Genomic DNA, 22,870 nt, shown 5'->3' with positions numbered 1-22,870 from the left:
GCGCCCCCCCCCCCCCCCCACCGAATTGCCCTGCAACCAATTGGCTATACCGGCAGGCGTGGCGTCTTCCGCAACGGGTGGCAGGCCTGGCTAGCACCACCCCCACCACCCGACGTCTGCACCAGGGACTCACACACATGCACCCACCCATGGGCCCCCACACCTTGACGCAGCGGTTGAGGAGGAGGAGCGTGTTCTTGATCTGCATGTAGTCCTCGCTGCCCAGGCACGTCTTGAACACATCCTCCGTCAGCCTCTGCAGCGTGAGGGCAACCGAGGGGGAGGGGGGTGAGAGCTGCGCGCACGCTGCCGCACGGCTCTGCCGGCACAGGGTTCGTTCGTGAAATGGGCTTGGAAGACAGTCCAGGACAGTGATGCCATGAGGCAGCAGGTGTGCGGGGCTGGGCAGCACTCCCGGCATCGCTGGCCAAGAGGAACACTCATTTGACCCACGATCAACACCTCCCTCCCCAGGAAAGGCACCAGGCACCCCTCCCGGCAGCATGCCCCGGCCGCACCGGTGCAGCACCCCGGCCTGCGCCCCCCCACCCCGACCACTCGCCTTTTGCCAGTTGTAGCACAGGTTGTTGAACTGCTGGTGGGTGATGGGGGAGGGCACGTCGCCCTGCCAGGTCAGGAAGGCGTCGGACCCGGTGCACTCCCGCTCAAAGACGGCCGCACTCTGGGGGGCGACAGGATTGGAGAGCCTGGGAGACTGGCCTGAGGCTGCGATGCAGGCGAGGCGAGTGTTCACGCCGGCCAGCACTGCACGGATGCACACAACTGCTGCCACACGGCCCTCGGCCCCACTTCGCGACGAGGGTGACGCACACCCCTGCCTGCAGGCTCCTGCCCCGCAGCGTGCAAGCATGGCCGGCCGGCACTGGGCCCCCTCCACCCTGCGGTTCCTCCCCTCACCCCCTGACCCTCGAGGACCCCTGTCTGCAGGATCCCCCCCCTTCAGCCACGGGCCAACCACTCACCCTCCAGTGATCCACCATGACCAGAACCTCCTTGAAGAAGATTCCCAGGTTGACGCCCTCTCGGGGGGTGATGCAGCGCACCAGGTACCCAAACTCGCGGATCACCTGGGGCAGGGGGGGGGGGAGGAAGAAGCTCAGATGAATACGGTGACGCAAGGGTGCGCCGAGGCAAGAAGCAGCGCAGGCCCCTCACCAAGTGACGTCCACCCCACAGGCAGCAGCTCAGCAGCCCTTCCCCCCTGGTCCCACTGGCAGCGCCCACGCCAACCCTCCTCACATGGTTCAGGGTGGTGAGGAGGCCGAACCGTGGGACGCGCAGCTCCTGTATCTTGAGCAGGAACCGCGCGGCATACAGGGCATCCGGCGCCGAGTGCAGGATCCGGGGCAGGAGGCAGTAGGTGGCAAACTCGAGCGCCAGCGCCGCGCGGCCCCCGGCGTCGAGCTCTGGAACCCTACGCGTGGGCGAGGGCGATGGTGGGTCCGAGGGCGGAGGGGGGAGAGGCGACGCAAAGCCTGCTGCGCTCGCCGCCGCGTGGCGGCGGAGCGTCGCCCCTTGCCAGGCCGGGCCGGGGCTCTGAGAGCCGGCCTGGTTGGCCACCGGGCCGCAGAACAGGTGCTACGTGCTGCCTGCGTCGGTCGCCCACACGCCGCGCCGGCCAGACGACGCGACGCCAGCCGCGTCGGCGGCGCCCCCGCCGGCCTTCATAAGTTTGAGACCTCGGCCCCCACCTCATCCCTCCTCACCAGGTGGGCGCCGTGGCCTTCAGCTCCGCATCCACCCCCTCGACGGCGGCTGCCTGGTGCCGCAGGTCCAGCGGCAGCTGATCCAGCACGGCCTGCGCAGCGCAGGGCGCCGGGGCGTGGGTGCGATGCATTCACATGACCAGGAACTCACGACGGCTGTCCCCAGGGTGCGGGAGCGCGTGCACAGGGCCCCACCCCGGCCACCTTTGGGCCAAGCGGTCTGGGCGCGACCCCTGCCTCCCTTCCCAAGCCCACCTGTTTGCGTTCGATCTCCTTCTCGAGCTGGGGGATGTCGGGCCCGGCGGGGGCCATGCCCGCGCCGCCCCCGCCCCGGCCCCCCAAATGGCCCCGGGCGTCCCCCGCGCCGGCGGCAGCCCCAAAGCCATACCCCCGCGAGGAGTCTCGCCGGGCCATGGCGACCTCCTCGCGCATGTGCCGCACGCTGGTCTCCAGCTGCTTGATGGTGGCCTCGTACCTGCGCGGGTTGGGGTAGGGTGGGGTGAGGGGGAAGGGTTGGGGGGGTTGAGGGGGAAGGGTTGGGGGGGTTGAGGGGGAAAGGGTAGTGAGGGGGTGGGGGGTGGGGGGACCGCGAGGGTGTATGCTTCGGGTTCGGTGCCGCCTCACACCCCGTCACCCCGCTCGCAGATGCAGGAGCTGGAGCCAGCATCGAAGAAGTACCATTGCCCCGACGGACACTCCCCTGTGCAGCCTGACCCACGCGACCCAAGCACAGGTCGCTGCACCCTTGCAAGCATTGCGAGGCAGAAAGTCGGTCGCACCGACACCCGCGCCGCCCCTCCCGAACGGTATGAGCCGCTTCCGGGCCCCCTGACCCCATACCCAGGCCCCTCGGCCCCGCTCCATCAATGACGTCTCATCAAGCGGCCCCACCTGTCGTGTGGCAGCTCCAGCTCGTCCAGGGTGCGGGTCCAGAAGACGGCGTACAGGAGCGGAGAGAGGGCCCTGAACGTGGCCTGGCTCGCCATCAGCCGCTCCACCTCCGGCAAGATGCCGGCCAGGGTGCCACCGACGCCGGCGGCCGCGCCGTTTGCGACTGGCAGCGCGCCGTTTGCGACTGGCAGCGCGCTGTTTGCGACTGGCAGCGCGCTGTTTGCGACTGGCAGCGCGCCGTTTGCGACTGGCAGCGCGCCCTCCTCCGCGGCGCTGTCCGCCTCCATCGGGCCAGCCTCCGTCGGGCCGGCCTCCCCTTCCTCCAGCTCCCCCTCCTCCCCGGCCGCAGTGCTCGCAGCGGCAGACGGCGCCAATGCCGCGCGGGGAGGGACAGCAGCTGCCTTCACCATTGGGCGCACCAGCTGGAACACCACTTCCGGCTCGATCAGGTAGTCATCTACCATGCTCTGCGGGCCAAGCAGATGGAAATGAGGAGGGACTTGGAGGGGATGAGGCTGGGACAGGTGAGGGGCCAGGCTACATTGGATCCGCCCCTTGGCCAGGGCCCCGGGATGCACTTCCTCAGAGGCGGGGCCGCGCCCTGGTGAAAGTCCCTCTGACGCCAGGAGGAAAGGTGGACACGGCACCCTCCGGGCCCTTGGGAGCCAGCTTGCAGCATTGCGTCAGACGATGCGATATCCAAAACTGTAATGTCGTGGTAGACGACAACCCACACCTCCACCGGGGCCGATTTTCTGGCCCACCTGGATGGATGGCAGCAAGGCAGCGTACTGGGTCGGGGTCTGGGCCGTCTGCAGGAAGTCGATGTACTGCAGCAGCGTCTCCTGGCAGCTGTCGTACAGCTCCGCCACCAGCTTGAGGTGCGAGTAGCCTGCCTGCAGCGTGATCAGTCGCTTCTGCTGCGCCAGCAGGATTAGCAGGGGCAGGGCCAGCTGCTTAGTCTCCGGGGCCTACGCAGCGATCCAGTGGGAGAGAGTGAGGGGGGTTGAACGAGGATCTTGCAGGCGGGCGAGGGGCGCAGCAGAGAGTTTTCCTGCGCTCCGTCTGTCATGTCCATGTGCCAGAAAAAGAGGTTGCAGCCAGTGCTTGGCGTCCACAATGTGACTGGAGGCAGGCCAGCACTGCCATCCGCACCCCACGCTGCAGTCATCCCTTTACCATCAGGAGGGGCGGGTTTTGACGCCCTTGCCACCTGACGAAAGGGGAAGTGTTTGCCCGCCAACCCCCCAATCCAGACCCAGACCTCAGCCAGTATTGCCCCACCTCCGAGTCCTTGAGGGCGGCCAGCAGGCGCCGGGTACCACTGGCCAGGGCCTTGGGAGATGGCCTGAACTGGCCCTGGAAGAAGACCTCAACATGCAGCGCCTTGGACCCCGCCAGCGCGTCCAGCTGATGCTCGGAGACGTCATTCACGAGTTCGATCCCCTGTTGGGCATAGGGGTGAGGGGCAGAGCCATGAACAGGTGGGGATCAACTGTGCAGCAGGTTGGCGGCTGAGGCATGAGAGAATGGGGAAGTGGCAGATGTCCGAGCATCTTCAGGGCCAGCTGTCGCAGACTGCTCCCCAAGCACAGACTGATGCTAGGAAGCCTTGTCTGGGGCAGTAACCATAATGCAAGGAGTGCAGAGGCACAGAGGGCAGGAGGAAGGGGTCCATATCACTGCCACACGGTCACCCTACCTCCACAACAGCAGTACAGGACCCGCAACAACCACGTGCCCTGGCCCTCAATGAGCCCTACGGACCACAACATACCGTCATGGCAGTGAGAATCTCCTTGAGCACCAGGAGGTCCAGCGACTCAGTGGACTTGAGCTGGTTGGTCAGGTACTGCAGCAGCGCAGACAGCTCCATGCTCGGGTACCTGCGGCAGATGATGCCCGTGAATGCTGCCAGCCACTGGAACCATTCCTCCATGTTCACGCCGTCCTCCTGGCGGGTGCGGGGCGGGAAGGCAGGCTTGTGGAGAGGGAGGCAGGGTGTTGGCATGGCCAATATCACCACTCCACCACCATGCTCTGGCTCAGGGTGTGTGATGCCAGTTTAAGGGGACCCCCACGCCCACCCAGTGAATGCACAGCAACACCTTCCCTGGACTAGGGCATCCAACCCCCCACTCCCCCTGCCACACCTTGAGCTTGCGCTTGGCCGCAGACAGCTTGCGCAGGATGACAAAGGTCAGCGCGTCGAAGGTCATGGGCGTGGACAGCCTCAGGCTCTCTGCCACGGTCAGCACCATGCCCGGCATGCCCATCACCTGGACAAAGGGGTGGGGGGCTGGGGTGCTGCATTCTGCCCGCTCAAAAGGAAGCGGGTGTAAGTCGTCCAGAGCATGAACCTTCACCCCCTCCCAGGCCCTCCTGCGGTGTGCTGCACCTCCACCTTCCCAACAATGTCCCCCCTGACGCTTGAATGCCGGCCTTGCACGCCCCTGCTGCCCCCTCCACGTCGCTAAAATGCACGTACCTGGCGGATGAGCTGCTCCGCGATGGGCAGCGGCACGGCGTGGGTCAGCTTGGCCAGGCGCCGGCCCAGGGGCTTCATGGCCGCCTTGGCCTCCTTGTGGCTGCTGGGAGCCGTGACGCGGCGCAGTACGCGACGCGCCTCAGTCTCCGCCAGCTTCGCGGCGGCCATCAGCAGGGGGGTCCCCGCCATCAGCTCCTGCAGGAATCGAGAGGGGTGGGCCGCGGGTCGGGCACGTGGGAGCCATGGATGCTTCGTTTCCACACTACCGCCTTGGCGGAGAGGAGCCGCCGTGAACCCTGCACTCCCTGCGGCCTCCCCACAACCAGGTCCCTTTCAGAAATGGAACCTTCCCCGCGCGCCTCCCCCAGCGTCAGCCGGCCCACCTGGAGCGAGGCGTAGAGGGTGAAGCGCTGCGGGTAGGAGAAGCGCTGGAGCACAGCCCAGAGCTCGGCCACCAGGGCCACGTTGGTGGGCACCAGGCTGCAGGCCGGCATCACCACGCCCGACAGGATGTCGTTGACCTGCAGGGTGCAGGAATTGTGCGAGCGCTTGCTTGTGTGTACATGGGAAAGGGGGAGAATGCCACGTCTTGCATGGCGCGGGGGGAGGCCGAGGCGCGTGCCCCGCCACGTCAAGGGGCAGGTGCCCCGCGCCTGGGTGCCTGCCAATCCCGACCCGCCGCCCTGCCTGCAAAGCCTCCAAGCCACCCCACCACTCCTCTCACACACACGGACACACACACACACACACACACACACACACACGCACACACAAACCCACCTGCTGCTGAAGCTCTGCGCCGAGCTCGCCCCCGCTGGCCAGGCACCGGCCCAGCAGACGGATGAGCCGGGTCAGCACCAGGACGTCGCGGTACAGGTAGACGCCCAGCGTGCGCAGCGTATCAAGGAGCTGCATGGGGAGGGCGTCCGGCGCAGCGCCGCCCTCCTCGCTCAACCCGCCCAGGGCCCGGCTGATCAGCGGTCCAGCCCGCGCAGACAGGGCTCTGCCCACCGCGGGAAAGGCGGCGGGCTGGGCGACGCCCAGGCAGCGCAGCCAGCTGAGCAGCTCGCGGGCGGGGGCCTCGGCGCCCGCCGCGATCAGCCCCGCCAGCAAGTGGAGCTTCTGGTTGTTGGCGCCCAGCGCCTCACCGTACTCATCCGCGAAGCCGGAGGCGCTCAGCCGGAGCGTGCCCAGGCCAAACTGCCCGCCGGGCGCCTTCCCTGCCTGCCCAGGAAGTCCGATGGAGGGGGTGAGGACCGTCCCGCGAGGGATCACATGGCCCAGGGCCATGTGATCCACACGTTTAACGACACCTGGCCTGAGCACATGACACCCCACTGCCCAGCAGGAAGGCCCCCTGGCAGTGGAAGGGCAGGGTGCATGCATAAGCCCACTCAAGAAAAGGCACAGCTGCCAGGCGGCTCCCTGCTCCGGGGCCAGATATCCCTCCCACCTTTTCGACGAGGCTGATGATGCCGATGCGCGAGACCGACTCACGCAGCGCGGCCTCGGCGGCCGCGTGCGCGTCCGTGAGGTCCTCGTCGGCAGGGTTGAGGTGACTCATGATTGCAGCCAGAGGCACATGCCCCTCCTACAGCACCGGGGAGGGCAGGGGTACGCTCATGAAATTGCTGGGGAAGGGGGTGCTTGGGGCCGGCCTGAGGACCAACTTCGGCCCAGCGCTGCGGGACCCATTCACCACAGTGCGGGATGGCCGGCGCAGCACCCACTCCTGCCCAGGATGACATGGCACCGCCTCGTACCTGGATCAAGCGGGCGGCCACGGTGAAGAGACCAGCGGGAGTCACCTCCTCCCGGGCCCCCACACGCTCGAAGTGCCAGCCCAGGACCTGGGACATGTCCTCTTGCCTGCGAGTGCGGGCAATGCATGGGTTCGGGGCTGGCAGGAGGCAATGCAAGGCCTGCCGGCACGTCGGGGGGGCACACCAGCTGGGGCCAGCCACCTTTGCTCCTCATCTCACCCCCACGCAGGTCTTCTCCCATGCACCACCCACCTGAACCCGGGCAGGAGGTGCAGGAAGGCATGATTTTCCGGCTGTGCCACCCAGGCATCAATCCAGAGGGACAGCGCCCGGTTTGGGTCGAGGTCGAAGTAACCGATCAGGGCCCTCAGCTCCTCAAGCTGCAAAGGGGGATGGCATGCTGGTAAGGCAGGGGGAGCTGAGGCCTGGGGATACCTTTTTGGGTGGCTGAGGATCGCAGCAGCTGTGACTGGATCCGGAGCCCATGGGTCTGGCCTGGTGTGGGGCCTGTTGTGGAGCACACCCTGGCATGAGGTGCTGGCAATGCAGGCAGCATGCGACCCCTGACCCTAACACTCACCACGGCGCCCGCATTTGCCTCGGTGACCTTCCCCGCCCCGGACTGGTTCAGCAGCGTCACGAGCTTCGCCCAGCCCTCGCTCTCCTCCCGCAGCAGGTTGTACCTGGGCAGCGGGCAGACTTTGCTTTGATGACGGCGGACAGGAATGGGTAGGGGCATACCGGTCATCACAGGGGAGGGCTGCGGCAATGAAATGATGTAGAGAGAGGGGGAAAGCGGGGTTCCATGCATGAATGGCGTATGGGTCCAGGCCCGTGCTCGTAGGCCTGTGAAGTTGAGAGGGACGCCCCAACCAGGGTTGGACGCTCCGCCTTGACCCCACCAATCCCAAGACGTCATCCCCTGGCAGCAGCCCCTCGACACCCACTTGCGCTGTTGGTAGACGTGCTTGGTGTTGGTCCGAATCTCCTTTCGGCGCCAAGCGTCTCGTGAAACGACCAGCCCAACCTCCTCCAGGAACTCGCCCTCACCCGTCATCATCAGACACTTCCTGGTCACCTGGACGGGGCGGTGCGAGGGTGGGTCTGTGGGAGGAGGGAGGCTTGTGGCTGGAATGCCGCGGGCGGATGGCTGGCCGGCAGCCTCTGACTCGGCAGAGGGCGGCTGGTCTCCAACCCCCGGCGATGCATGGGGCACAGAGATGTCTTGGTCGGATTTCTCGGGCTCCACAGATTCCGATAAGGCGCGGCGCGCAGCACAGACCCGCCGCTCACCAGCTCGTTACGCAGGAGCTGCTGCACAGCATCCCTCAAGCGCGACCGCTTTTCTGGGTCCTCCTCCAGCTCCAGCTCGGCCCAGGCCATCCTGGAATGGGTGGGCACTCAGGGATGAGTGTTCAGACACATGCTACCCCACAGAGGGATGCTGTTCTCACTGCTTGATACAGAGTCAGAGGGCCATGTGTGCATGCTCCATGCTCGACACGGGTCAGGCCACGCGTCAGGCCACCGCCCACCACCCTCACCAGACGGCATCGGCGATCATGAGTGGTAGACTGGCAGCCTTGTGCTTTGTTAGGCCTGCTGCAGCCAGTGCAGTGTCCAGCTTTCCAGGCTCCAGCTGACCCAAGACCACCTGCTCTAGCAAATCCATCAGGAAGCCACAGGCGAGCTCCTGCGTCACTCCTGGAATGGTCTCAGCCACATCGCTGGCCACCACCTGCATCGAAGCGGACATTTTAAAGACTCACACGGTTCCAAAGTGGTTGATGGAGCCTCACGGGCGTGCATCTATGGCACCGCAGGCAGCTCACCGAGCCATCGTTGAGGCCCTTCACCAAAGCAGCCGTGACGAGCGACTCCCCCATCCTGGGTCTTTGCACACAGGCCGGCGTGCTGTTAGTAAGTCCTTTGCAGAAGCGATCGGCGTTACAAGAGCAGGAGGCTCCGTCTGCTCGACCTGCCTCACGCACTGCTCGTGGAAGGGTGCATCGGGCTTACTCCCCTGACATATAACGTTTGTCAATGTCCTTGGGCATTACCAATGCATAGTGTTTAAAAATTGATGACTTCCCAAACGATCTGAAGATCACAGCCCATCCTCAGAAAAGTGCCATTGATCGGATGTTGCCAGCCCCGAGAGGAGGATGGTCTGGCGCCACGCCGTCCCCTGTACTTGGCAGGATGAACCGACGGCAGCTCGTTGTACCTCGGAGCTAGTGAGGGCGCAATGCCATTGATACAGGCGCATCAGTATTTCAACTTCACCCGGCGCGTCATTCTCGAGTGCCCTAAGAGGGGGTGGCGGAGCTGCAGGGCAACCAAGGTCGTGCCACCACATGCGATGCTGGAGCATCTTCCTGCCCTGAACTCCCAGCGCATCATTCTGGCATCTGCATCTCCCAGAAGGCGGGAGTTGCTGCAGCAGATAGGCCTCAAATTCCAGGTACTGAGGCACGTCTGGTCAATGCTGGGTGGCATTGTCCCCCAGCCTCTCATGTTCCATCCCCTCCCTCAAAGCAGGTGGTGGAGAGTGGCTTCGAGGAAAATCTGCCAAAGACATCGGCTGGAGAGTATGCACAGCGCACAGCTTTGCACAAGGCTCTGGACGTCGCCCGCAGCATGCATGGCAAGTTTGACCTCATCATCGCGGCAGACACAGTTGTGCAGGTTGGCGATCGAATTCTCGAGAAGCCAAATGATGACGAGCATGCCGCTGAGATGCTTGAGTCCCTGTCAGGAAGGCGGCACCAGGTGTGCACCGGTGTCGTCCTCCTGACCCTACACGGTGAGCCCACCAGCTTTGTGGAGATGACGGACGTGTTCTTCGCGAGTCTGACGACCGCAGGCATCGAGGCATACATCGCGACAGGTGAGGCACACAGGTGCATGTACGGAGATGTCGATGCGATCACACAGCCATGCATCCAACGTGCCCGAACATCCGGCGCGCAGGGGAGAGTCGTGGAAAAGCCGGGGCTTACGGGATCCAGGGAGCAGCCGCATGTTTCGTGGAACGGATCGAGGGATGCTACAATAACGTTGTCGGATTTCCTATCTTTGCGTTTTCCAAGACTGTCGCCCGTCTTGTGGGTAAGGAGAAGCTGGGATAATCAACGAACCGACCGTTAGCTTGCCGATGTCCTGGTCCGGCACATAAAGTGTTGCAACACGAGGTAAGATGGGTATTAGAAATTCTCAGTACATCGACGAATAAGCCTCCATTGATTTTTTCAAGGACTGTTTAAGCAATGAAAATGCGTTGTGGGCGATGCCCGTCGCATGTCTAAAGGTGGATGTGTACCTGCATCCCGGTACACGGGAAGCCAGACCCAGTAGCTACACGAAAAGCTGTACCCCGCCGGCTCCGGAAGGGTCCACGTACAAAGACCCGAAGCACGTAGAGATGCTTTCCACGACCGTATTTCCAGCGGTTTCAGCGGTATGTAGTGGAATATACCATCTTAAGAGTATTGAACAAACATTTGTTATGCTCTGGTGAGGGCCAAGGATCCCGAAGCAGGCGTCTGCCGGCGTGCCTTCGCACCTATTATTGCAGATTAAGGGACATCCCTTACCTGCCGGCTGTACGCTTCGTGGCTGCTTTAGAGCACACAGCTGGACGCCATGGTCCCCAAGGGCCTTGTAGGCGTCGAGACATCCACACGAGCACCTCAGGACGGTCGTGATGCCGAGGGCGAGCTCGTAGCAACCACCCAAACGCCTGGCTCTCCGAGTAAGGATACCCCCCTACCTCCCCCTCGCGTGCGACGTGGCCGACCGAGAAATAAGCAACAATCTTGTCAAATAACCGATTGCCAAGCAAACTTGAGCCTGCTGGGTGCCTACCATAAAGTAAGTCGTTGGCAATCCACCTCAGTTATGAAAAATACATCGCACCAGAACCCCTCCAAACGGCACCTCCGCCACATTCCGCCCGCAGAGATACAGGGTGTGCGATGTGCACATGCGGTCGCTGTCCGTCCCTTTCCGAGGCGTGGACAGCCGCTTCTGCCAACAGGTGCATGGGAGGAGGGGTGGAGATGTTGTTCCCCGCCCCTGCCGCATGGTCACAATCAGCAACAAAGTACCCCCCATCCACTCACAGTGCGGCCGCTTCCAGGAGCTGAGCGCCTTTGACGGCGAGCATCGCAGCTGCCGCGAGCGCCTGCTGCGACACGCTGGCCGCCGCCGCCGGCAGTCCTTTCTCAATAGCATCTCTAATCGTGCCCTGGGCCGCAGCAGCGATGAAGACTCGCATGGCACGCCAGGCACATCCAAGTCAGGTTGGTGGCCTGGGGTGGTCCCTGTGAGTGCATCGTGACGGGGAGGGGACCGCAGGAACCGGTGTGAGCCCTGCATCAGACCGAGCGTGGCGTCATGATGGTGACACATGCAGGCACGCATGCGCCGGCTGACACTCCCCCAAGCATCGCCTCGGGGTGGGTCCCCCCGCAAGACCCTAAGCTTGCCCCGGGGATTGAGACCCATCGCTCCTGCTTCATCCCTCATGCCCGCCCATCCACCCTCCTCACCCGCTTCCCAGACGGAGGGTCTGCATGTGGCGGGAGCCCGGAGCAGCAGGCGGGGCCCCTCCTCCCCCGCCCGCGTCTCTCAGCCCGGCGAGCGGGCGTGCCACCTCGGCGCCGCCGCGCCGCACCAGAGCGGCTCCGCCGGTGCCACGGAGGCCATGCTGGGCCTCTCCATGCAGAGCTCCGGCAGCCTCCCCAGCGACACCCCCCCCATCCCCATCCTGCGCTGGGGCCACCGCAACCGGCGACTCAACTCCCAGCCCGAGCTGGGCGCCTCGGAGGAGCAGTACCCACAATGCTGGGGCCGCACCTTCCCCCCCACATCTGGCCACAGGAATGCCCTGCTGCGGCCCTCTGTGCAGCCGGTGGCCCGTCCCATATGGTCGCCGACGTCGGCCTTCCAACCCTACGCGCTCAGCACGGCGCCAGAGCCAGGGACCAGCGGAATGGTGCCCCCTGCGGCGAACCCTGCCGAGTGGGCCCGGCCCTCCCGGGAGTACGCCCAGGCGGAGCACGGCACGGGAGAGCAAGCAAGAGAGCCTCGCCCCCTCTCCGATGCCCATGAAAGGTACACAGGCCTGGATGCCCCAGACACGCTGCAGCGCACCTCGGAGGCTCACCAGCACGGCCCGGCGGCGCGGCAGTCGCCCCCGGGAGCCCCAGAGCCGCCCAAGGCGACGCGGCGCCAGCTGCTGAACGTACTCCGACTGCTGCGCATCCTGGGCCAGCGACAGCAGATCGAGGCAAGGCGCGATCCCCCTGCCTACCATGGCGGCTCTTTCCATGGCGCTGGATGTTGAATTGCTTGCTCGAGGGATTCAGCCCCATTTTCCTATGATTTGTGAGAGCCACCTTGCCGCCAGGCGTGGCCCCCCTTCCTCCGTCCTCGTGCACCAATCGCACAGAATCACTCGGGTTGTGTTCCACCACAAGGGAATTCTTGCTTCCCCGCTTGCCCCCATGCCAGAGGGTTTGCTCTTCCGCCGCTCAGCTATGTGCAAACCCCTGGAGTCTGTCTCCACCATCCCAGTGCAAAGAAATCTGAGCTCCCTCCCAGACTTGGTTCTGACAAACCGTTGTCTCCTCCTCCCAGCATGAAGGCAGCGCTCCCCTCTGCTAACACTGTGCCATTTTTTCGTGTTGTCTCTTCTCAGTCCAGACGACAGGCTTGGTGGAGGGCGGCGAGGCTCGCATGCAGCGCGCCGGGGTCGACGCACAGGTCAGAGGCCACCCTCTCCCTGGCAGCCAGGTCCAGCGCAGTCCAGGTGGCGAGCAGGCCACAGTCCAGCATGGTCGCACCATCCGGCCGGCCACGCCGGCGCCATGCCACCGCGTTGAGGCCGGCAGGGGCTGGGCCGGCGCATGCCAGGGCCCGTGCCAGCGATGCCGGGGGGCAGTGGGGCGCGTCGGCCCCGTCCCAGGATGGGCCCACCACAAGGCCCACCGCGCCGGAGGCCGAGGCCACCAGCACCCCCCAGGTGGGGGCGGGGCTCGGGAGCGCGCCGGCCCTCAGGGCTGCCAGGTCCACCTGCGCCATGAAGGCCATCACCTCCCCAGTGTGCAGCGATGCCCTGGGCGTGGGAGAGAGCGCGGGTTTCTCTGCAGTGTGGCCGCGCAGCCCGGGTCTGGGGCCGCCAGTCGCCATGGCGTCCGCGGTGCGCCGGCCTCACCACAGCACGTGGCCGGTCGCCTCGGACTCCCCCTCTTTGATCCTCATCCTGTGACCCCTGCGCACCTGTGCACGAGGCGCTGCCCCTTCCAGCTGTTGGCGTGCGTGGGGTCGTAGCCCAGCATGCGCAGCGTGCCGTCCAACCCCGCCATCACCAGGTGCAAGCGCTTGCCCGAGACCAGCAGTGCCGTGGCTGCGGGCTGGACGCGCGCCGCGTCCTTGGAGAGCAGCACGAACTGCCGTGTCTGCAGGGGAAAGGGGTGAGGCAAGGGGACGGTGGTGAGCTGAGCGGGTGCCTCACAAAGCGCCGGCAGGCACCTGCAGGGCTGCATGCCGGGGGGCCCCCTGCCTCGCCCCTCGCCTCTGTGGAGTAGGTGAGGAACGACAGGCCCAGCAGGATGTCCGCCAGCAGGATGAACTTCTTGATGACTTGCAGGCTGGTGATCAGCACGGGCCCATCGTAAAAGGCTGCGCGGGAGGGGTGCCGGGGTTCGTGCGCATGGTGACAGGCGGGGGCTGTGGGGCCAGAGGGGCGTCACCAACAACGCAGACCCCCCCCCCCCAGTGGAGCACCCATGCCTGGGCACCAGACGGGGCCACGGTTCCCTGGTCCCGAGGCAAGATCCTGGGGACCTCAGCATGCAGCGCATCACGCCTGGCCCATGCCAGACCGCCCCACGCCTCACCGCAGCGCTGCAGCTTGTACAGCGTCGGCCGGGGCTCCGCCCCGGGGGCTGCGTCCTCGCTCCCCGCCGAGGAGAGCAGGAGGCACAGCTCCAGGCGGTTACCCGTGGCGACCAGCAGGCCGCCCTCCACCACATCCAGCGCGCAGACTGCGGCCTTGAACTCCCTGCGCGGGGTGCCCAGGGCCAGGGCTCGTCGAGCTCGGGCGCCGACGCCGCGCTCGCACGAGCCGGTTCCCCCAGCGGCGTGGCCTCACCCCTGGGAGGCCATGGCAGCCCCGTGTGGCGGCCACGCATGCCTCCCCCCGGCGCCCAGGGGCTGCCCGCGCCGGCCGCGCGGGGCGGCCTCAGGTGCGCGGGCGGTGCGGGGCGCGGCCGGCGATGGCGCGCCTCCCATCCCCACCCACGTGCGCTCACCTGGCGTAGGCCATGCGCGACTGCCACCTGCCCCCGGCGCCCCGCCTGATCTCGCACAGCAGCACGCGGCCCCCGCAGGGGTAGTCCTCCCCCGCCAGGAAGCCGGCGCCCACCGCCAGGAACGGCACGGTGGCCCCGGTGCGGGCTTCGCGCAGGCGCACCGTCCTGATCACCAGGGCCCGCTCCCCAGGGAGCAGGGCATGCCGCCACAGCGCATCCCAGCTGCCGGGCTCCAGCAGGCGTACCTGCGCGGGGATGATCGGGAAGGGGGGGGGGGGGGGGGTCTCCCCCAGGGTGCACTTTATTTTGGGGCGGGAGAGGCGGCATGCTGGACGCACACCGCATGCCAGCCTGGAGCAGCGCGGAGGAGGTGGGGAGTCTCCTGCCGTGACACCCCTCGCACCTGCCCATGTGCTGGCAGGAAAGGTCCTGCGCTGCGGGTGCGCTGCCATGCCGTCAAGCAGCCCCGGCCACCCGCCTCACCTCATGCACGAGCGCTGCTGGGCCAGCAGCAGCGGCGGCTGCGTCGGCCAGAGCATAGGAGTAGGCAGCATGGGGCTCGCTGCCGTCCTCCTCCGGCATCGCAGGGGTGTAGGGCGCCTGCGCAGGCGTGGAGGAACAGGTTGGCAGGCGTTGCTGTCAGGTCGCACGACCTCAAACCCTCGCCGGACAGCCGGCCACCCCACTCCATGCATGGCGCACGTGTCGGCAGACGAGGAGGCCGATCAAGGAGGCCTCAGGGTAGAAGGTGGCCTGCAGGGGGGTGGCACGCAGCGCGATCTTCTGCCGGGCCCAAGGCCCGTCGAGCCGGGTTCGCGGAGGGAGCTGCCCAATGTGCAGGCCCCCCTGACTCCGAGCCACATCTGTGAACTCGGGGGGTCCGAGGGGGGAGAGGTTAAACGGTGGTTTGGCGGCCGCCCAGGCTCGCAGCGATGCGAGGCAGGGCGCCTGGCGGGCCACCCAGTCGCCCGGCACCTGGCGTCGCTCATGCGCACCCCAAGGAGCATGGCAGGGAAAGCAGCCTGGAGGGAGGCGGCCCCTCACCTGGTGCTGAGGCCACAAACCCAAAGGGGCAGTTCACGTTGTGGAAGGGGGTGAAGGCTGCCAGAGGGAGGTGCTGGCCCAGGCCAAAGGGGTGAGGGACCAGGGTGTTCCTGGAAGCCACCAGCAGCAAGGGCTTGGCACCTGGAGCAGGCAGGGGTGTGCGCAGCAACGTGGATATGAGTGGTGGGGCCTTGTGGTAGGAAATATCAGAAGGGCTAGAGCAGTTGGGCAGGAACAGGGTGTGTGCTGCATCATGGCCGCATACGAGGGTGGGACGCCTGCTGCCATGACCACATGGCGCAGCCTTGGTGGGTCCAAGATCGAGGCCCACAGCTGTCGTACGACCAAGGTCTTACCAGCCAGGAGGAAGCCGCTGCAGGCCAGGTCCTCCCCCATGCCCTGGAAGAAGGTGAGGCGAGGTGGAAGTGGGCCGTCAGGCAAACCTGGGCATGGAGGGAGGCAAGGAGGCACGTCCAGGAGCAGCCGCTTGAACCGCAGCTGGCCCCCTGTCCAGAAGGCGCGGTAGGCCTGCGGGTGTGGTTGTGTATGTTAGAGGGGTTGCACACGGTCTTCCGGCGCGTCAGCGGTTCCAAAATGCCCCCGCTCCGGTTCCCATCAAGCAGGGGGAGTCCGCTGCTGGGTCGCATTGCGCCCGATAAGGCACCCCGTTCTGGCCCGCAACAGCCTCGCCAACAGCCTCACTCACCAGCAGCGTCCCGTCGCTCAGCAGCGCCAGGAGGTACGGGTGCTGGCTGGGCGCGACGGCGCTGGGCCGCGCCGCGTCGCGCAGGTCTGGCCGCAAGGCTGCAAGACTCGTGGGCGCTGCGATGAGAACCTCGGTCGCCTTTATGGGGGGATGGGGCGGTGCCCTGGAGCTTGAGCTTGGTGGCAAGCCGGCCCCCAGCACCGCCTTGCCGCGGACAAAGTCCTCCTCCCTCAGCACCAGCTCCCACGTGTCGGCATCGTACACCTCCAGCGCGCCGCCCTCCCGGCACAGCGCCACAATGGCCCGCTGCAATGTCGACCCGGCCGCCGGCAGGCTGGCAAGGCAGGCGGCCGTCACTGCAGAGGAGCCGATCAGCGTCAGGGGTCCTGAGCCGTCTGGTTGGCTGAGGTCATCACGGCCGCCCTGCGCCGCGCCGAGTCGCACCGGCGCCAGCGCGAGGGAGTCGGGGTCCAGGCGCAGGAGCGCGAGCGCCCCGCAGCTCAGGCGCACCAGGGCGGCGGTGTCAGTGATGTGTGCCGCGAGGACGCTCACCCCGGGGTCAACAGGGTCGACGCCCGCGCCGCGCGCCAGGTCAGCAGCCCAGTGGTCAACCAGCATCTCGGTGCCCCCTGTGAGGGTGTGTGCTGGGCCCTCGATGGAGTGCAACGGGTGTGTCGGCAAAGGTACTCACGCCATGCCACCAGACTCAGCTGGCCCAAGAGGTTGTCGAGTCCCATCCATCAAAGGTCTATGCAGGCCCCCAAGTCCTACTCCCATTACACCCATCTCCATCATCACAACCTCACTCCAGACTTACGTAGGGTGCGCAGGCCCTGAGGGAACACCTGCAGCAGCAGTCGTCCGCCGGCCATGGACCCTGCAGCCAAGGTCCTGGTGTCCACTGCAAACTCCACTCTGCACAGCAAATGGCGCGCAAGCTGAGTGGCTGGGCAGCAATGACAGCGCAGGAAGGGAGCAGGGCGGACTTTGAGTGTGAGTAAGACGCCACCCTGCGGCCAGGAACATTCCTTCCGATACTCACACGTCCGTCGCCTCACGGAGCTCATCGCCGGTGGCCAGCAGCTTGGTGCCGTCCTTGAAACTCATGACGAGGTAGGAGTGGTGGGGTTGTGGGGCGGAAGCGGGCGCTTTGCCGTCTGCCGCCTCGCTCTTGGCACACCACACGGCCCACAGGCCAAGGACGCCTGTGAGAGGAGGACATGTGCAGGCTTTCAGAATGACGAGCACCCCAGGATGAACATACAACATTCCCAAATGAGGACGCCTGCGCCCCTCTGCCGGCATGCCCTACTCCAAGGCTACCAGTGCGGCAGCCAGATGAAGGATCTTCCACCCCCTGAACGCCACACATGGGGCTCAGCCCCCCCCCCCTGCCCCCCCTTCCTCCACCTGGTAGCGGCACGCGGGTGATGACGGTGGGTGTGACACTGGGGCGCATCATGCAGAGGGCTCCCGTCTTCTCAGAGCCGGAGCACGTCAGGAGGAAGGGGCGCTCCCCCGGCACGTCTGAGGATGGGTGAGCAGGGTCCCAGGTCGAGGGGGAGTGCCAGGTTTTGCGGATCATGCACCTGCCCACTGCCTTTACCAGGTTCTTCCCAACTGTGACATGGAGAAGGTCTTCGCTGGTAGTAGGGTGCCCCATCATACTTGGCCCCCTCGTCCCGCACCTGCCATGGTGATGCTATGGATGGGGCCCACGTTTATCAGCGCGTCCAGCACAGACAGGGCGTAGCGCATGGGCTCCGCCGCCCTGGACGCCCCTGCCCCATCTTCCTGGCCCAGGGACATCCCATACAGCCGCATGGCCTCGTCCTCCTCGTCGTCGGCCGAGGCGGGCGCGCCGGCGGAGGCCGGCGCTGCGGACTGGCCGTCCACCTCCATGGGCTGTGCGGCGCCACCCGGCCCCTCGCCGCCATCCCGCTCAAGAATGTGCTCCTCGTCCTCGCCCCCGCTCAGCTCCGGGTTGCTGTGCGGGGAGGGGGCGCCGCCCTGACCGCCCATTGATACACTATGGGCGTCGGCTGCGGCAGCAGCTGCCTCTGCGCGCACCAGGAGGGAATCCCCCAGTGCTGAGCCGAGAAAGAGCAGGGAGGGGCCGACCGAGGCGAGGCAGGTGGCTGGCGGAGAGGCGCCGGCCAGCGTCATCTGTGAAGATAATACCGTGCGGATCAGGGGGATTACATGAGTTGCCTGCCAATTTTGCCTCCACCCGCGTCGAATCAAGATTCAGAAGAGGCTGACGGCAGGTCCCAAAGCGGAGTGCCACCCAAATAATCCACCCCAAGGCAGGCCCTGAGCTCAGATTTCAGGGGACTGTACAGATTTCCCCCCCCTCCTCCTCCCCTGCAGCTCACAGTGATGGAGTTTACGGCGCCGCCGGTGCGCTCCAGTCGCAGCATCACCAGCTGGCCCGTCTTCACACTGAGGAATGCAGTGCTGGCCGTCAGCCAGCCCAGCGCGCCGGTGTCGCACTCCACGTCCAGCCCGGGTGCGGCCGGGCTGGTGGACAGCATTGTTGCGAGCGTCGCCTGTGAGGAGTTGTGGGATCATGACGCGCTGGATGCAGGGGGCGGGAGAGTGGCGTATCCGAGCCTGCTCGTTTCAGGGCCTCGACCAAGGTCTGCCACGTTGCCTGGCAGCATCGCCAGCCCTCGCCATCATGGGCATGGTGGACGTGAGGACAGCATCGCAGATGATCAAGCATCAGTCCCATGCATGACTTTGTCGACTTGCAGGGCCGACGGGCTGGCAAGCACAACATGCCCTGCTTGACGGCACGCTCCCCGTCGCAGCTCACGTCCCACAACCCCCACCCTCACCGGGTGCGGCTGGAGGTGGGCGCGGGCGTAGGCGGCGGCCGTGTTGCCCGGCGGCTGGGTCCCCGTGTGGTCGAAGACGAGGGGCGGGGGCGCGGGGCCGGGCCGTCCCCGGGGATTGGTCAGCAGGGCCAGGCTCTGGCCCTGCGCCACGAACACCACCCCATCCCGGCACAGGACCAGGGCGCCGCCGGAGGGCACGGCGGCCAGACCCCGGGCGTCGGTGGGTAAGCCCGGCGCGGACCAGATGCAGGCGTGGGTGCGGCGCGCCAGGGACAGGGACAGGGCGGAGGCCACGCATGTGTCCCTGCCGTCCCGCAGCGCGCCGGACCAGCTGGGCCGGGGCTCGTGCAGCACCAGCAGCACGGGCTCGGAGTAGCCGTGCAGGAAGGTGGCTGCCTTGACCTGGGGCGGGGGAGCAGTGACCAGGCAGGTCGGGGTGTTGAACGAGGGGGAGGGGGGGGAAGGGGGGGTGCGAGTAGCCTCAGGCGCATCGCCGCGACGGCCATTGCGCCCCCAGGCGCAGGCGCCCTGGGGCGCAGCGCATGACTGGGAGTACAGGGACCCCATAAAGCACACGACGCCACGGCTGGACAGCGCAGCGCCCCAGTAACCCCACCACGTGAGACCAGCCGCCAGGACAGCCAGGCCCCCCACCCCCACCTCCTGGATGTCCAGGGCGCTGCCCAGATCGTCTACGTAGCTGTTGCCGACGGTGCCCGCCTCCGGCACCCTCCCTGCGCCTGCCAGGCCCGCCGCCTCATCCAGCTCCAGCAGCTCGGGCACCATGGCGGGGAGCACCGCCAGCTTGTTGTCGTAAACCACCACCGCCCCGCAGCGGCCCAGCGGGTCCCCGGCGGCCAGGGGCCCGCGGGTGAAGGCGGCGCGGCCGCCCCGCATGGCCTCGTCGGCCTCAAAGTAGTGCAGGCTCGAGGTCACGAGCCCCGCCGAGGTCGCATCCCAGCACAGGACCGAGGCCTTGGCCTCCCTGCGCGATAGAGCGAGGGGAAGAAGGTGGGTTGGGCATTGTTAGGGCTGAGGCACTCAATTCGACTTGCTGTAGATACCGGCTTGCCACCCTCGCAAACCTGGATCAGAGAGTCTGATCCTAAGTCTGAAGATCCTCAGTAACCCTGATCATCTGCACCCCCTCCGCACTTGCCTGAAGCTGAGGAGGATGGAGTCCCGGCCGCGGCCCCGGTAGCGATACGGGATGCAGGCCAGGGACTCCACAAGGCCAGGCAGCGTGAGGGAGGCGATGAGCATCAGCTTCACATCAGCTCCAGCGCAGCTGCAGGGTGGGGATAGATGGGTGCAGCGTTGCCTGTACCCCGGAGTGGCTGTGCAGATCGCGGAGTGCCCACGGCAGCGCTATCCTCGTCTCCATCTGTCCAGAATCACTCGACGCTGTCCTGCCATCGTCACCTGGCAGTGTATACCTCCAGCAGGGTGCCTTTTGAGACCACAAGTTCAGGTAGGCATCCCTCCTGTGCTGGTGCCGTCAGCCAGATCCCAGCGCAATGCTGGACGGCAGTGGGGGGGTGCACCTGCGCAGGGAGGGCACGTAGGTCCTTGACTTTGCACACGAGGAGCTGCAAGCCATCCAGCTTCTCATCCAGGTCCTACCTGGTTGAAGATTCCCACGATAGACTCCGCATCAGGGTCCTGCATTTCTCCAAAAGCTCCTTGCCGTCACTGAGACTTAGGAGTGCAGGCTAGGGGAGCCGACGCGTGCGGTGCCAGGCGACAGCACCCCAGGTCGATGAGAATGCACAGATGAAGACATCGTTCACATATTGAGGCCAAATGCATACATACGTTGCGAAATCTGCGCGTATGCTCAACTGCAGCGCACTTCACAAAGCACGATCCAGCCTAGCCAGCTCAGCGCGCGCGCAGCTAATCGTGTGCTGTCGACAAATGACAGCCCTTACTCTGATAGGAGCGATGCTGATCGATGAACTACCATACATATATTCATTAAGCACCGCATCACTTCGGTGCTTCATCTCAACATAGGTACAGGTAAGACTGGAGTCAGAATGGGGTCGTGGGCGCCACACAGTGGCCACCTCCTCGTACAATCCCCTCCGACAATTTCCAACGCTGACCTACGTTGCACAGAAAAATGACATCGTTCGCCATGATGCGTATGTCGGGAGCCGTGCGCATGGCGCGTGCTGGCTGGGTTCGGCAGCAGATTGTGCGAACGCCGTCCACCCTGCACCGCCCACTGGTCATGAGCCCCTTGCGGGCCGCCAGCAGCGCCAGCAGCAGCGAGTCTGAGCTCATTGCCGGCATGAGATCAAAGATCCAGTCGGCGCTGGAAGCCCAGGAGGTGGACATCGTGGATGCAGGCGGCGATGGCAGGCATGTGGAGATCCATGTTGTCTCCGCGGCGTTTGCCGGCAAGAATGCGGTGGCCCGACAACGCCTCGTGTACAAGGTACTGCGGCGGGGCCTGGCGCAAACTCATCAGCATGGGCGGTGGCAGGGGCCAGGAAGGCATGCGCATGCTGACTTGACGATCAGGCCGTTTCCCCTCTCCCTAACACAGGCCATCTGGGAGGAGATGCAGCAGACGGTACATGCCGTCGATGCCATGACCACACAGACGCCCGAGGAGGCTGGCCTGTGAAGCAGGCACGGCTGCTGCTGGATGAGCAGACCCACAGTTGTGTTGTCTGAATCGAGGCTAAGAAGACCTGCACCGCGGAATGGGCCAGCCATTTTTCATCATATGACCTGAGCACCCTGTCCCTGGGGTGCCGCACACCTCACGCCATGGGTCGCACGCTTGCCACCTGTGCTGGCACCCTCCCTGCTGCAACCGTATTTTGACCAGCAATCTGCCATGCACCCGGCAGCCCATGTACCCTGTCGCCATGTCCTCATAGCGAGAGCCGAGCATCACTTCTTACAGACCATGAATCCAGATCAGGCCTTGACGGCGTACTTCCGCCGGGGGAAAGCAAGGTCCTTCTTCGCTTGCTTCTCGGTCTTGGCAGCAGCCTGTGCACAAAAAGAGGTTGTGTCCAGATCAGGGTGGGCCTCAGGCATTGTTTTGGACCACCCAGCAGACAGTTTCACCATCGGCGTGGACGCCAGGCGCTCGGCGGCGACTCTGCCAACCTCACTGCTCCGGCAAGCACGTGTCGAGCATCGCAGTCGTACGTTTTATCTCAACCCTGGGAGCCCCACCTGGTGCTTGGTGAGGCGGCGGCGGATGGCGCGGGTCTTCCTGACACGCAGGTCCAGGGGCATGTGCTTCTTCTTGGCAAAGGCCTCCTTCAGGGCATTGCGCTGGTTCTGGTTGATCACAGTCAGCACGCGGGCCACCGACTTCCTGACCACCTTGCTGCAAGGATGGAAGGGGCGCAGTGGGAATGGTCAGCACCCATCCCTCACCAACTCCCAGCAAACATGGCCACAAGTGCAGGCTGGGAACCTCTGAGGCGCGAACAGTCTGCCAGTCAGGATTGCCCTCTGAAATCCATCGAGGTAGCCACACCCCAGCCAACGAGTTAGTGCTCACATCTTGGACAGCTTGTTGGGGGCGCCACCGGTGACCTTGGCCACGCGCAGAGCGGCGAGCTCCTGCTTGAGGTCCTTGAGCTGCAAGAGTGATAATTAGGAAATGTTTCTAAGGAATCGTTGTCGCTGAGAAGGCACGCCGTCTGCTCTGTCGAGGGCAGCATCACCCGACACTCCATGCGCCTTCCTACCTGGCCGAGCAGCTCGGCCTTGCTCTTGGGCCGCAGCTCATGTGCCCTGACCTTGGCTGCAATCAGGGGGAGGAACGCGTGAACGGTGAAGATACCTGGCGCGCTCGCATACCCGCATATCGGCAACACACCGCCCGGGGACTGGCCAGGCCGCCGAACCTTCCCCGCCTCGCGCCAGTCCTCTCCTTCTCACCCATTCTAGTCGATTCAAGTAGCCACCTCACGACCTGGAAAGGACCTGTCACGGCGTGCGGACTGTGTATGAGTGTGGTGCCCAAACTCGCCAGGGAGCGGCCGTAGTACCCAGACCCGGGACTACCACAAGGTGCCCCCATGGCCGCAAGCACACTGTGTGTAGGGATATTCGGAA

General features: G+C 65.5%; 8 protein-coding genes across 8 annotated transcripts; 4 read left to right on the top strand and 4 right to left on the bottom strand.

The window, feature by feature from the left end:
- Window positions 1-2,590: 2,590 nt before the first annotated feature.
- F751_6394 (THO complex subunit 2) lies at window positions 2,591-8,613 on the bottom strand (the record flags this gene model as incomplete). The annotated part of the gene is made up of 6 exons (XM_011403369.1): window positions 2,591-3,085; window positions 3,383-3,589; window positions 7,450-7,552; window positions 7,817-7,947; window positions 8,163-8,253; window positions 8,414-8,613. The coding sequence occupies 6 exons, from the start codon at window positions 8,611-8,613 to the stop codon at window positions 2,591-2,593; spliced, it is 1,227 nt and encodes a 408-aa protein (XP_011401671.1).
- A 618-nt stretch (window positions 8,614-9,231) lies between these two features.
- On the top strand, window positions 9,232-9,979 carry F751_6393 (Septum formation protein Maf; the record flags this gene model as incomplete). Its single annotated transcript, XM_011403368.1, has 3 exons — window positions 9,232-9,333; window positions 9,411-9,759; window positions 9,843-9,979. Coding segments are annotated over 3 exons (588 nt in total), but the record flags the coding sequence as incomplete, so codon positions are not given.
- An 875-nt stretch (window positions 9,980-10,854) lies between these two features.
- Window positions 10,855-11,211, top strand: F751_6392 (Squamosa promoter-binding-like protein 9; the record flags this gene model as incomplete). The annotated part of the gene is made up of 2 exons (XM_011403367.1): window positions 10,855-10,908; window positions 10,996-11,211. The coding sequence occupies 2 exons, from the start codon at window positions 10,855-10,857 to the stop codon at window positions 11,209-11,211; spliced, it is 270 nt and encodes an 89-aa protein (XP_011401669.1).
- Window positions 11,212-11,397: 186 nt separating this feature from the next.
- On the top strand, window positions 11,398-12,219 carry F751_6391 (hypothetical protein; the record flags this gene model as incomplete). The annotated part of the gene is made up of 1 exon (XM_011403366.1): window positions 11,398-12,219. The coding sequence occupies one exon, from the start codon at window positions 11,398-11,400 to the stop codon at window positions 12,217-12,219; it is 822 nt and encodes a 273-aa protein (XP_011401668.1).
- Window positions 12,220-12,569: 350 nt separating this feature from the next.
- Window positions 12,570-16,810, bottom strand: F751_6390 (putative cleavage and polyadenylation specificity factor subunit 1; the record flags this gene model as incomplete). Its single annotated transcript, XM_011403365.1, has 12 exons — window positions 12,570-12,990; window positions 13,155-13,333; window positions 13,390-13,556; window positions 13,775-13,938; window positions 14,189-14,433; window positions 14,672-14,788; window positions 14,891-15,051; window positions 15,233-15,373; window positions 15,589-15,760; window positions 15,939-16,076; window positions 16,140-16,567; window positions 16,756-16,810. The coding sequence occupies 12 exons, from the start codon at window positions 16,808-16,810 to the stop codon at window positions 12,570-12,572; spliced, it is 2,388 nt and encodes a 795-aa protein (XP_011401667.1).
- A 166-nt stretch (window positions 16,811-16,976) lies between these two features.
- Window positions 16,977-19,564, bottom strand: F751_6389 (Cleavage and polyadenylation specificity factor subunit 1; the record flags this gene model as incomplete). The annotated part of the gene is made up of 7 exons (XM_011403364.1): window positions 16,977-17,143; window positions 17,349-17,465; window positions 17,627-18,104; window positions 18,314-18,487; window positions 18,779-18,832; window positions 18,929-19,180; window positions 19,439-19,564. The coding sequence occupies 7 exons, from the start codon at window positions 19,562-19,564 to the stop codon at window positions 16,977-16,979; spliced, it is 1,368 nt and encodes a 455-aa protein (XP_011401666.1).
- Window positions 19,565-21,014: 1,450 nt separating this feature from the next.
- Window positions 21,015-21,413, top strand: F751_6388 (hypothetical protein; the record flags this gene model as incomplete). The annotated part of the gene is made up of 2 exons (XM_011403363.1): window positions 21,015-21,221; window positions 21,333-21,413. 2 exons carry the CDS (start codon window positions 21,015-21,017, stop codon window positions 21,411-21,413), a joined length of 288 nt encoding a protein of 95 aa, XP_011401665.1.
- Window positions 21,414-21,712: 299 nt separating this feature from the next.
- Window positions 21,713-22,835, bottom strand: F751_6387 (60S ribosomal protein L35-2; the record flags this gene model as incomplete). The annotated part of the gene is made up of 5 exons (XM_011403362.1): window positions 21,713-21,787; window positions 21,977-22,133; window positions 22,311-22,390; window positions 22,501-22,556; window positions 22,757-22,835. 5 exons carry the CDS (start codon window positions 22,833-22,835, stop codon window positions 21,713-21,715), a joined length of 447 nt encoding a protein of 148 aa, XP_011401664.1.
- Window positions 22,836-22,870: the final 35 nt, after the last annotated feature.

This window comes from Auxenochlorella protothecoides (genome assembly GCF_000733215.1).
Source record: "Auxenochlorella protothecoides strain 0710 unplaced genomic scaffold scaffold87, whole genome shotgun sequence".
In the NCBI taxonomy this organism is placed as follows: domain Eukaryota; kingdom Viridiplantae; phylum Chlorophyta; class Trebouxiophyceae; order Chlorellales; family Chlorellaceae; genus Auxenochlorella; species Auxenochlorella protothecoides.
Note: the sequence above shows the minus strand (reverse complement) of the source record. Positions and strands in the feature narration are given on the sequence as shown.